This window comes from Falco peregrinus, chromosome 9 (assembly GCF_023634155.1).
Source record: "Falco peregrinus isolate bFalPer1 chromosome 9, bFalPer1.pri, whole genome shotgun sequence".
NCBI lineage: Eukaryota > Metazoa > Chordata > Aves > Falconiformes > Falconidae > Falco > Falco peregrinus.
In genome coordinates, this window is record NC_073729.1 from 19,721,844 (window position 1) to 19,734,025 (window position 12,182).

Below are 12,182 nucleotides of genomic sequence, written 5' to 3' on the forward strand. Positions count from 1 at the left end.
GGGCTGAGATGGCTTGGGGCAGACTCCTAAAGCCCTTCAATTGCATGGGTAGAGTCCATCTGGTCTGGGATTGGCTGGGGCAGAATCCCAGTAGGCTGGGATGGCTTGGGGCACAATCCTAATGCCCAGCAGGGGATTGCATGGGCAGAGCGCGGCTGGGCTGGGCTGGGCTGGGGCAGAGCCCATCTGGGCCGGGATTGGCTGCTTCAGACTCCCAGTAGGTTGGGATTGCTTGGGGCAGAATTCTAATGCCCTACAGGGGATTGCAATGGCAGAGACCAGCTGGGCTGGGATTGGCTGGGGCAGAGTCCATCGGGGTTTGGCTGGTTCAGAATCCCAGTAGGCTGGGATTGCTTGGGGCAGAATTCTAATGCCCTGCAGGGAATTGCAGTCGAAAAGACAAGCTGGGCTGGGATTGGCTGGGGCAGAATCCAGGTGGGCTGGGATTGGCTGCTTCAGAATCCCAGTAGGCCGGGATTGCTTGGGGCACAATCCTAATGCCCAGCAGGGGATTGCATGGGCAGAGCGTGGCTGGGCTGGGATGGGCTGGGGCAGAGTCCATCTGGGTTTGGATTGGCTGGTTCAGACTCCCAGTAGGTTGGGATTGCTTGGGGCAGAATTCTAATGCCCTGCAGGGGGTTGCATTGGCAAAGACCAGCTGGGCTGGAATGGGCTGATGCAGATTTCAGCTGGTCTGGGATTGGCTGAGGCAGAATCCACTTAGGCCTGGAAGTCTTAAAACAGAATATGACTGGACTGGGATTACTTGGACAGAGTCCATCTGGTCTGGGATTGGTTGGGGCAGAATCCAGGTGGGCTGGGATTGGCTGCTTCAGAATCCCAGTAGGCTGGGATGGCTTGGGGCACAATCCTAATGCCCAGCAGGGGATTGCATGGGCAGAGCGCGGCTGGGCTGGGATTGGCTGGGGCAGAGTCCATCTGGGTTTGGATTGGCTGGTTCAGACTCCCAGTAGGCTGGGATTGCTTGGGGCAGAATTCTAATGCCCTGCAGGGGGTTGCAGTCGAAAAGACAAGCTGGTCTGGGATTGGCTGGGGCAGAATCCCAGTAGGCTGGGATGGCTTGGGGCACAATCCTAATGCCCAGCAGGGGATTGCATGGGCAGAGCGCGGCTGGGCTGGGCTGGGCTGGGGCAGAGCCCATCTGGGCTGGGATTGGCTATTTCAGACTCCCAGTAGGTTGGGATTGCTTGGGGCAGAATTCTAATGCCCTACAGGGGATTGCAATGGCAGAGACCAGCTGGGCTGGGATTGGCTGGGACAGAGTCCATCGGGGTTTGGCTGGTTCAGAATCCCAGTAGGCTGGGATTGCTTGGGGCAGAATTCTAATGCCCTGCAGGGGATTGCAGTCGAAAAGACAAGCTGGGCTGGGATTGGCTGGGGCAGAATCCCAGTAGGCCTGGAAGTCTTAAAACAGAGTCCAACTGGACTGGGATTACTTGGGCAGAGTCCATCTAGTCTGGGATTTGTTGCGGCAGAATCCAACTGGGTTGAGATGGCTTGGGGCAGACTCCTAAAGCCCTTCAATTGCATGGGTAGAGCCCAGCTGGGCTGGGATCAGCTGGGGCACAATCCACTTAGGCCTTGGAAGTCTTAAGGCAGAATCTGACTGGGCTGGGATGACTTGGGCAGCATCTGACTGGACTGGGATTTACTTGAGCAGAATCTGGCTGGGCTGGGTTGTGGCAGAATCCTAATGGCCTGGGACTCCATGGGCACAATCCAGCTGGCTGGGATTGGTTGGCACAGATTTTGATTAGGCTGGGATAGCTTGGAGCAGAATCCTAATACCCTGGAATTGCATGGGTAAATCCAGCTGGGTTGGGATTGGCTTGATCAGAATCCCAGTAGGCTGGGATGACTGGAGGGAAGAATCCTAATGCCGTTCAGGGGGTTGCATTGGCAAAGACCAGCTGGGCTGGAATGGGCTGATGCAGATTTCAGCTGGTCTGGGATTGGCTGAGGCAGAATCCACTTAGGCCTGGAAGTCTTAAAACAGAATCCAACTGGACTGGGATTACTTGGGCAGAGTCCATCTGGTCTGGGATTTGTTGCGGCAGAATCCAACTGGGTTGAGATGGCTTGGGGCAGACTCCTAAAGCCCTTCAATTGCATGGGTAGAGTCCATCTGGTCTGGGATTGGCTGGGGCAGAATCCCAGTAGGCTGGGATGGCTTGGGGCAGAATTCTAATGCCCTGCAGGGAATTGCAGGCGAAAAGACAAGCTGGGCTGGGATTGGCCGGGGCAGAATCCAGGTGGGCTGGGATTGGCTGCTTCAGAATCCCAGTAGGCCGGGATGGCTTGGGGCACAATCCTAATGCCCAGCAGGGGATTGCATGGGCAGAGCGTGGCTGGGCTGGGCTGGGGCAGAGCCCATCTGGGCTGGGATTGGCTATTTCAGACTCCCAGTAGGTTGGGATTGCTTGGGGCAGAATTCTAATGCCCTACAGGGGATTGCAATGGCAGAGACCAGCTGGGCTGGGATTGGCTGGGACAGAGTCCATCGGGGTTTGGCTGGTTCAGAATCCCAGTAGGCTGGGATTGCTTGGGGCAGAATTCTAATGCCCTGCAGGGAATTGCAGTCGAAAAGACAAGCTGGGCTGGGATTGGCTGGGGCAGAATCCCAGTAGGCCTGGAAGTCTTAAAACAGAATCCAACTGGACTGGGATTACTTGGGCAGAGTCCATCTAGTCTGGGATTTGTTGCGGCAGAATCCAACTGGGTTGAGATGGCTTGGGGCAGACTCCTAAAGCCCTTCAATTGCATGGGTAGAGTCCATCTGGTCCGGGATTGGCTGGGGCAGAATCCAGGTGGGCTGGGATCGGCTGGGGCACAATCCATTTAGGCCTTGGAAGTCTTAAGGCAGAATCTGACTGGGCTGGGATGACTTGGGCAGCATCTGACTGGTCTGGGATTTACTTGAGCAGAATCTGACTGGGCTGGGCTGGGTTGTGGCAGAATCCTAATGGCCTGGGACTCCATGGGCACAATCCAGCTGGCTGGGATTGGTTGGCACAGATTTTGATTAGGCTGGGATAGCTTGGAGCAGAATCCTAATACCCTGGAATTGCATCAGCAGAGTCCATCTGGGCTGGGATTCGCTGGTTCAGAATCCCAGTAGGCTGGGATGGCTTGGGACAGACTCCTAATGCCCTGCATGGGATTGCATTGGCAAAGACCAGCTGGGCTGGAATGGGCTGGGGCAGAATCCACTTAGGCCTGGAAGTCTTAAAACAGAATATGACTGGACTGGGATTACTTGGACAGAGTCCGTCTGGTCTGGGATTTGTTGCGGCAGAATCCAGCTGGGCTGAGATGGCGTGGGGCAGATTCCCAATGGCCTGGGATTGCAATGGCAGAGTCCATCTGGGCTGGGATTGGTTGGGGCAGAATCCAGGTGGGCTGGGATTGGCTGCTTCAGAATCCCAATAGGCTGGGATGGCTTGGGGCACAATCCTAATGCCCAGCAGGGGATTGCATGGGCAGAGCGCGGCTGGGCTGGGATGGGCTGGGGCAGAGCCCATCTGGGTTTGGATTGGCTGGTTCAGAATCCCAGTAGGCTGGGATGGCTTGGGACAGACTCCTAATGCCCTGCATGGGATTGCATTGGCAAAGACCAGCTGGGCTGGAATGGGCTGGGGCAGAATCCACTTAGGCCTGGAAGTCTTAAAACAGAATCCAACTGGACTGGGATTACTTGGACAGAGTCCGTCTGGTCTGGGATTTGTTGCGGCAGAATCCAACTGGGCTGAGATGGCGTGGGGCAGACTCCCAATGGCCTGGGATTGCAATGGCAGAGTCCATCTGGGCTGGGATTGGTTGGGGCAGAATCCAGGTGGGCTGGGATTGGCTGCTTCAGAATCCCAGTAGGCCGGGATTGCTTGGGGCACAATCCTAATGCCCAGCAGGGGATTGCATGGGCAGAGACCAGCTGGGCTGGGATTGGCTGGGGCAGAGCCCATCTGGGTTTGGATTGGCTGGTTCAGACTCCCAGTAGGCTGGGATTGCTTGGGGCAGAATTCTAATGCCCTGCAGGGAATTGCAGTCGAAAAGACAAGCTGGGCTGGGATTGGCTGGGGCAGAATCCAGGTGGGCTGGGATTGGCTACTTCAGAATCCCAGTAGGCCGGGATGGCTTGGGGCACAATCCTAATGCCCAGCAGGGGATTGCATGGGCAGAGCGCGGCTGGGCTGGGATGGGCTGGGGCAGAATCCCAGTAGGCCTGGAAGTCTTAAAACAGAATCCAACTGGACTGGGATTACTTGGGCAGAGTCCATCTAGTCCGGGATTTGTTGCGGCAGAATCCAACTGGGCTGAGATGGCTTGGGGCAGACTCCTAAAGCCCTTCAATTGCATGGGTAGAGTCCATCTGGTCTGGGATTGGCTGGGGCAGAATCCCAGTAGGCTGGGATGGCTTGGGGCACAATCCTAATGCCCAGCAGGGGATTGCATGGGCAGAGCGCGGCTGGGCTGGGATGGGCTGGGGCAGAGCCCATCTGGGCTGGGATTGGCTATTTCAGACTCCCAGTAGGTTGGGATTGCTTGGGGCAGAATTCTAATGCCCTGCAGGGCATTGCAATGGCAGAGACCAGCTGGGCTGGGATTGGCTGGGACAGAGTCCATCGGGGTTTGGCTGGTTCAGAATCCCAGTAGGCTGGGATTGCTTGGGGCAGAATTCTAATGCCCTGCAGGGGATTGCAGTCGAAAAGACAAGCTGGGCTGGGATTGGCTGGGGCAGAATCCAGGTGGGCTGGGATTGGATGCTTCAGAATCCCAGTAGGCCGGGATTGCTTGGGGCACAATCCTAATGCCCAGCAGGGGATTGCATGGGCAGAGCGCGGCTGGGCTGGGATGGGCTGGGGCAGAGTCCATCTGGGTTTGGATTGGCTGGTTCAGAATCCCAGTAGGTTGGGATTGCTTGGGGCAGAATTCTAATGCCCTGCAGGGGGTTGCATTGGCAAAGACCAGCTGGGCTGGAATGGGCTGATGCAGAGTTCAGCTGGTCTGGGATTGGCTGAGGCAGAATCCACTTAGGCCTGGAAGTCTTAAAACAGAATATGACTGGACTGGGATTACTTGGGCAGAGTCCATCTGCTCTGGGATTTGTTGCGGCAGAATCCAACTGGGCTGAGATGGCGTGGGGCAGACTCCCAATGGCCTGGGATTGCAATGGCAGAGTCCATCTGGGCTGGGATTGGTTGGGGCAGAATCCAGGTGGGCTGGGATTGGCTGCTTCAGAATCCCAGTAGGCCGGGATTGCTTGGGGCACAATCCTAATGCCCAGCAGGGGATTGCATGGGCAGAGCGCGGCTGGGCTGGGATTGGCTGGGGCAGAGTCCATCTGGGTTTGGATTGGCTGGTTCAGACTCCCAGTAGGCTGGGATTGCTTGGGGCAGAATTCTAATGCCCTGCAGGGGATTGCAGTCGAAAAGACAAGCTGGGCTGGGATTGGCTGGTTCAGAATCCCAGTAGGCTGGGATGGCTTGGGGCACAATCCTAATGCCCAGCAGGGGATTGCATGGGCAGAGCGCGGCTGGGCTGGGCTGGGGCAGAGCCCATCTGGGCTGGGATTGGCTATTTCAGACTCCCAGTAGGTTGGGATTGCTTGGGGCAGAATTCTAATGCCCTACAGGGGATTGCAATGGCAGAGACCAGCTGGGCTGGGATTGGCTGGGGCAGAGTCCATCGGGGTTTGGCTGGTTCAGAATCCCAGTAGGCTGGGATTGCTTGGGGCAGAATTCTAATGCCCTGCAGGGAATTGCAGTCGAAAAGACAAGCTGGGCTGGGATTGGCTGGGGCAGAATCCCAGTAGGCCTGGAAGTCTTAAAACAGAATCCAACTGGACTGGGATTACTTGGGCAGAGTCCATCTAGTCTGGGATTTGTTGCGGCAGAATCCAACTGGGTTGAGATGGCTTGGGGCAGACTCCTAAAGCCCTTCAATTGCATGGGTAGATCCCAGCTGGGCTGGGATCAGCTGGGGCACAATCCACTTAGGCCTTGGAAGTCTTAAGGCAGAATCTGACTGGGCTGGGATGACTTGGGCAGCATCTGACTGGACTGGGATTTACTTGAGCAGAATCTGACTGGGCTGGGCTGGGTTGTGGCAGAATCCTAATGGCCTGGGACTCCATGGGCACAATCCAGCTGGCTGGGATTGGTTGGCACAGATTTTGATTAGGCTGGGATAGCTTGGAGCAGAATCCTAATACCCTGGAATTGCATGGGTAAATCCAGCTGGGTTGGGATTGGCTTGATCAGAATCCCAGTAGGCTGGGATGACTGGAGGGAAGAATCCTAATGCCGTTCAGGGGGTTGCATTGGCAAAGACCAGCTGGGCTGGAATGGGCTGATGCAGAGTTCAGCTGGTCTGGGATTGGCTGAGGCAGAATCCACTTAGGCCTGGAAGTCTTAAAACAGAATATGACTGGACTGGGATTACTTGGGCAGAGTCCATCTGCTCTGGGATTTGTTGCGGCAGAATCCAACTGGGCTGAGATGGCGTGGGGCAGACTCCCAATGGCCTGGGATTGCAATGGCAGAGTCCATCTGGTCTGGGATTGGTTGGGGCAGAATCCAGGTGGGCTGGGATTGGCTGCTTCAGAATCCCAGTAGGCCGGGATTGCTTGGGGCACAATCCTAATGCCCAGCAGGGGATTGCATGGGCAGAGCGCGGCTGGGCTGGGATTGGCTGGGGCAGAGTCCATCTGGGTTTGGATTGGCTGGTTCAGACTCCCAGTAGGCTGGGATTGCTTGGGGCAGAATTCTAATGCCCTGCAGGGGATTGCAATGGCAGAGACCACCTGGGCTGGGATTGGCTGGGGCAGAATCCCAGTAGGCCTGGAAGTCTATAAACAGAATCCAACTGGACTGGGATTACTTGGGCAGAGTCCATCTGGTCTGGGATTTGTTGCGGCAGAATCCAACTGGGTTGAGATGGCTTGGGGCAGACTCCTAAAGCCCTTCAATTGCATGGGTAGAGCCCAGCTGGGCTGGGATCAGCTGGGGCACAATCCACTTAGGCCTTGGAAGTCTTAAGGCAGAATCTGACTGGGCTGGGATGACTTGGGCAGCATCTGACTGGACTGGGATTTACTTGAGCAGAATCTGACTGGGCTGGGCTGGGTTGTGGCAGAATCCTAATGGCCTGGGACTCCATGGGCACAATCCAGCTGGCTGGGATTGGTTGGCACAGATTTTGATTAGGCTGGGATAGCTTGGAGCAGAATCCTAATACCCTGGAATTGCATGGGTAAGTCCAGCTGGGTTGGGATTGGCTTGATCAGAATCCCAGTAGGCTGGGATGACTGGAGGGAAGAATCCTAATGCCGTTCAGGGGGTTGCATTGGCAAAGACCAGCTGGGCTGGAATGGGCTGATGCAGATTTCAGCTGGTCTGGGATTGGCTGAGGCAGAATCCACTTAGGCCTGGAAGTCTTAAAACAGAATATGACTGGACTGGGATTACTTGGGCAGAGTCCATCTGCTCTGGGATTTGTTGCGGCAGAATCCAACTGGGCTGAGATGGCTTGGGGCAGACTCCTAAAGCCCTTCAATTGCATGGGTAGAGTCCATCTGGTCTGGGATTGGCTGGGGCAGAATCCCAGTAGGCTGGGATGGCTTGGGGCACAATCCTAATGCCCAGCAGGGGCTTGCATGGGCAGAGCGTGGCTGGGCTGGGCTGGGCTGGGGCAGAGCCCTTCTGGGTTTGGGATTGGCTATTTCAGACTCCCAGTAGGTTGGGATTGCTTGGGGCAGAATTCTAATGCCCTGCAGGGGATTGCAATGGCAGAGACCAGCTGGGCTGGGATTGGCTGGGGCAGAGTCCATCGGGGTTTGGCTGGTTCAGAATCCCAGTAGGCTGGGATCGCTTGGGGCAGAATTCTAATGCCCTGCAGGGAATTGCAGTCGAAAAGACAAGCTGGGCTGGGATTGGCTGGGGCAGAATCCCAGTAGGCCTGGAAGTCTTAAAACAGAATCCAACTGGACTGGGATTACTTGGGCAGAGTCCATCTAGTCTGGGATTTGTTGCGGCAGAATCCAACTGGGTTGAGATGGCTTGGGGCAGACTCCTAAAGCCCTTCAATTGCATGGGTAGAGTCCATCTGGTCTGGGATTGGCTGGGGCAGAATCCAGGTGGGCTGGGATCGGCTGGGGCACAATCCATTTAGGCCTTGGAAGTCTTAAGGCAGAATCTGACTGGGCTGGGATGACTTGGGCAGCATCTGACTGGACTGGGATTTACTTGAGCAGAATCTGACTGGGCTGGGCTGGGTTGTGGCAGAATCCTAATGGCCTGGGACTCCATGGGCACAATCCAGCTGGCTGGGATTGGTTGGCACAGATTTTGATTAGGCTGGGATAGCTTGGAGCAGAATCCTAATACCCTGGAATTGCATCAGCAGAGTCCATCTGGGCTGGGATTCGCTGGTTCAGAATCCCAGTAGGCTGGGATGGCTTGGGACAGACTCCTAATGCCCTGCATGGGATTGCATTGGCAAAGACCAGCTGGGCTGGAATGGGCTGGGGCAGAATCCACTTAGGCCTGGAAGTCTTAAAACAGAATCCAACTGGACTGGGATTACTTGGACAGAGTCCGTCTGGTCTGGGATTTGTTGCGGCAGAATCCAACTGGGCTGAGATGGCGTGGGGCAGACTCCCAATGGCCTGGGATTGCAATGGCAGAGTCCATCTGGGCTGGGATTGGTTGGGGCAGAATCCAGGTGGGCTGGGATTGGCTGCTTCAGAATCCCAATAGGCTGGGATGGCTTGGGGCACAATCCTAATGCCCAGCAGGGGATTGCATGGGCAGAGCGCGGCTGGGCTGGGATTGGCTGGGGCAGAGTCCATCTGGGTTTGGATTGGCTGGTTCAGACTCCCAGTAGGTTGGGATTGCTTGGGGCAGAATTCTAATGCCCTGCAGGGGGTTGCATTGGCAAAGACCAGCTGGGCTGGAATGGGCTGATGCAGAGTTCAGCTGGTCTGGGATTGGCTGAGGCAGAATCCACTTAGGCCTGGAAGTCTTAAAACAGAATATGACTGGACTGGGATTACTTGGACAGAGTCCATCTGGTCTGGGATTTGTTGCGGCAGAATCCAACTGGGCTGAGATGGCGTGGGGCAGACTCCCAATGGCCTGGGATTGCAATGGCAGAGTCCATCTGGGCTGGGATTGGTTGGGGCAGAATCCAGGTGGGCTGGGATTGGCTGCTTCAGAATCCCAGTAGGCCGGGATTGCTTGGGGCACAATCCTAATGCCCAGCAGGGGATTGCATGGGCAGAGCGCGGCTGGGCTGGGATCAGCTGGGGCACAATCCACTTAGGCCTTGGAAGTCTTAAGGCAGAATCTGACTGGGCTGGGATGACTTGGGCAGCATTTGACTGGACTGGGATTTACTTGAGCAGAATTTAACTGGGCTGGGATGGGTTGTGGCAGAATCCTAATGGCCTGAATTTTTTAGGGTAGAATCCATCTGGGCTGGATTGGTTGGCACAGATTTTCATTATGTTGGGATAGCTTGTAGCAGAATCCTAATGCTATGTGATTGCATGGGCAGAGTCTGTCTGGGCTGGTATTGCCTGGGGCAGAGTCCGTCTCGGCTGGTATTGCCTGGGGCAGAGTCCATCTGGGCTGGGATTCACTGGTTCAGAATCCAAGCTGGCCTGGAAGGCTTGAGGCAGGATTAGTCTCGGCTGGGATATTATAGATCAGAATCCTAATGCCCTGGGATTTCTTGGGCAGAGTCCAGCTGGGTTGGGATTGGCTGGCTTGGATCCAGCTGCTGGGCAGGTTGATGCTCCTTAGCAACCTAACCTGGCCCTGGGGAACCCCAGGGGTGGCTGGTCTGGGGAGAGGTTGACACTGGGATTCCTGTCCCTGGTGGGGTAAAAGCGGGAGGTGATATGGGGTTCACCATCACCCAGGACAATAGACTGGGTTGACACAGGGGTCCCTGACTTTGGAAGGGGCAGGGGTTACGTGGGGGTCTCTGTCACAGCACAGGGCAGGGGTGGCATTGGTGTCCCCATCACGGCACAGGGCAGGGGTGACAGCAGGGTCCCCATCGTGGCATAGGGCAGGGGTAATACTGGGGTCCCCATCATGGCACAGGGCAGGGGTTACAGCAGGGGCCCCGTCACCGGCATGGCGAGAGGCAGGCTCCTCCGCAGGGCCCCCTCCAGGCGCTGCAGCTGGGCTGGGCACGTCAGGATCAGCATGGTCCTGCCAGGAGAGCCCACAATATCAGGGGGACAGGACCACCAGGTGTGGACCCCAGCCCTGTCCCCAGCCCCAGTGGTCCCCAGCCCCTCCAGCACTCACCCTGCAGCAGTCCTGGGGACGTGGGTCCTGGGGGGATGTGGGGTGGGTACCTGGAGACTGGGACAGGCAGTGACACCAGCTGCTCCCTGCTTCTGTGGGGAAGCAGTGACACCAGCAGATCCCAGGGCCTCCACCAGTTGTCACGGTCCAGCGATTGTCCCCTGCCCAAGGAGGTGGCCACCTGTGGGGGCAACGGGCAGGGTCCGTCCCACTGGCACTGGGCATGGGGCCAGTCCTACCAGCCCCACAGCCACCTGGGGACGGGTGCTCAGCTGGGCCACCTTGCTCCACAGCCACCAACACCCCACAGCCCCCAGATCCTCGGTGTCACTGCCTGCTCCACGGATCCTCGGTATTCCTGCCTGCCCCACAGCCACCAGACCATGCTGACCCTGACGTGTCCAGGCCAGCTGCAGCATCTGGAGGAGGCCCTACGAAGAAGCCTGCCTGCCACCCTGCCGGTGATGGGGACCCCTCTACCACCTCCCAATCCTGCCAGTGACAGGGACCCTGGGGACCCCTCTTCCTCCCCCTTGCCCTGCCTGTGATGGGGACTCCAGGGATCCCTCACCCTGCCAGTGAGAGGCACCCCAGGGACCCCCTGCCCTGCTGGTGAGGGGGACCCCGGGGATCCCTTTGCCGCCTCCCCCCTGTTTTGCTGGTGACAGGGACCTCAGGGTGGTCCCCACATGATGGCCTGACCCCCACACTGGTGGAGCCTGACAGCACCCAGGGTGCAGCCGGACACTACGTGGGGACAGAGAGATACATCATGGCCCCACCACCAATCAGAGCCCCCCATGCCCCCCCCCCAGCGCTAACCCTGTCCTGCAGGTCTTGGGGGCTGTGATGACGGTGGCCTGGGGGAACCCGGCTGCCCATGAGGTGCTGGTGGACTCCTGGCCCCATTTTCGTGTCGTCCTGACCCGCCTGCGCCCAGAGGTGCTGCTCCAGGTGCCCCCACCCCGCCCCGGCAGCACCCCATACATTGTGGGGCTGGAGGGGGGACACCACGCTCAGACCCTGCTTCTCCCCCCCACAAGGAGCACAGGGACCCCTGGGACTTCTACACCAACCAGTTGACAGTGTACTACCGGGATGAGGGTGCCTGGCGGGCATTGCTGGGGGGCACCGAGGTGGTGGGCTGGACCCGGGCCTTCCAGATGCAAGGTAAGCCTGGCACGGGGTGGGGGCAGGAATGTGTCCTGGGCATCCCCTCACCCACCGTGCCCCTGCCTGGGCTGACAGCGCTGCCCCAGGGATGCAGGAGGGGATGTATAAGGCTGTGCGCGAGATGGCTGATGCCAAGGGGCTGCGGCTGGAGACGTACCGGTACCAGGCACTGCTGAGCCCCCGGCCCCCCCAGCCCCGTGTGCAGTAAGTGTGGGGGCACCTGGGGACACGGCAGCACCGGGGGCCCCAGTCACGTGGCTGGGCGGCACAGGGGTCCCCAAGCACATCAGTGGGTGACATGGGGGTCCTCAATCATATCCCTGGGTGACGTGTGGGTCACTGAACTCATCCCTGGGTGACATCAGTCCCCAGGCACATCCCTGGCTGACATAACGATCCCCAAGCATATCCCTGGGTGGCATGAGGGTCCCTGAGCACATCCCTTTGTGACATGGGGGGGTCCCTGAGCACTCCCTGAGTGGCATAGGGATCCCCAAGCACATCCCTGGGTAACATGGGGGTACCCATCTCATCCCTGAGTGGCACTGGGGTCTCCAAGCACAACCCTGGGTGACATGGGGGTCCCCAGTCTCATCCCTGGGTAGCACGCAGGGTGCAGCAGCTCCCCCGTGCCACCCCTGCTGGGAAGGAAGGTGCAGGTCCCCCAATCCC

General features: G+C 57.8%; 2 protein-coding genes across 3 annotated transcripts in view; one reads left to right on the forward strand and one right to left on the reverse strand.

Annotated features, from left to right (window-relative positions):
• Positions 1–10,234, reverse strand: part of LOC101915118 (glycine N-acyltransferase-like protein 3) — a 29,590-nt gene extending 19,356 nt beyond the window's left edge. The window contains exon 1 of the mRNA XM_055814383.1: positions 10,157–10,234. Within this exon, the coding sequence (XP_055670358.1) occupies positions 10,157–10,234 (78 nt within the window). The remainder of the gene's footprint in view (positions 1–10,156) is intronic.
• LOC101913631 (glycine N-acyltransferase-like protein 3) overlaps positions 1–12,182 on the forward strand; it is a 30,681-nt gene that overhangs the window by 18,052 nt on the left and 447 nt on the right. The window contains exons 1-4 of one of the 2 annotated variants that reach the window (XM_027795228.2): positions 10,721–10,798; positions 11,172–11,279; positions 11,381–11,507; positions 11,597–11,714. In XM_027795228.2, the coding sequence (XP_027651029.2) occupies positions 10,721–10,798; positions 11,172–11,279; positions 11,381–11,507; positions 11,597–11,714 (431 nt within the window). Of the gene's footprint in view, positions 1–10,720; positions 10,799–11,171; positions 11,280–11,380 lie in introns of those variants that run through there. The other variant, XR_008748814.1, reaches the window with a different exon arrangement.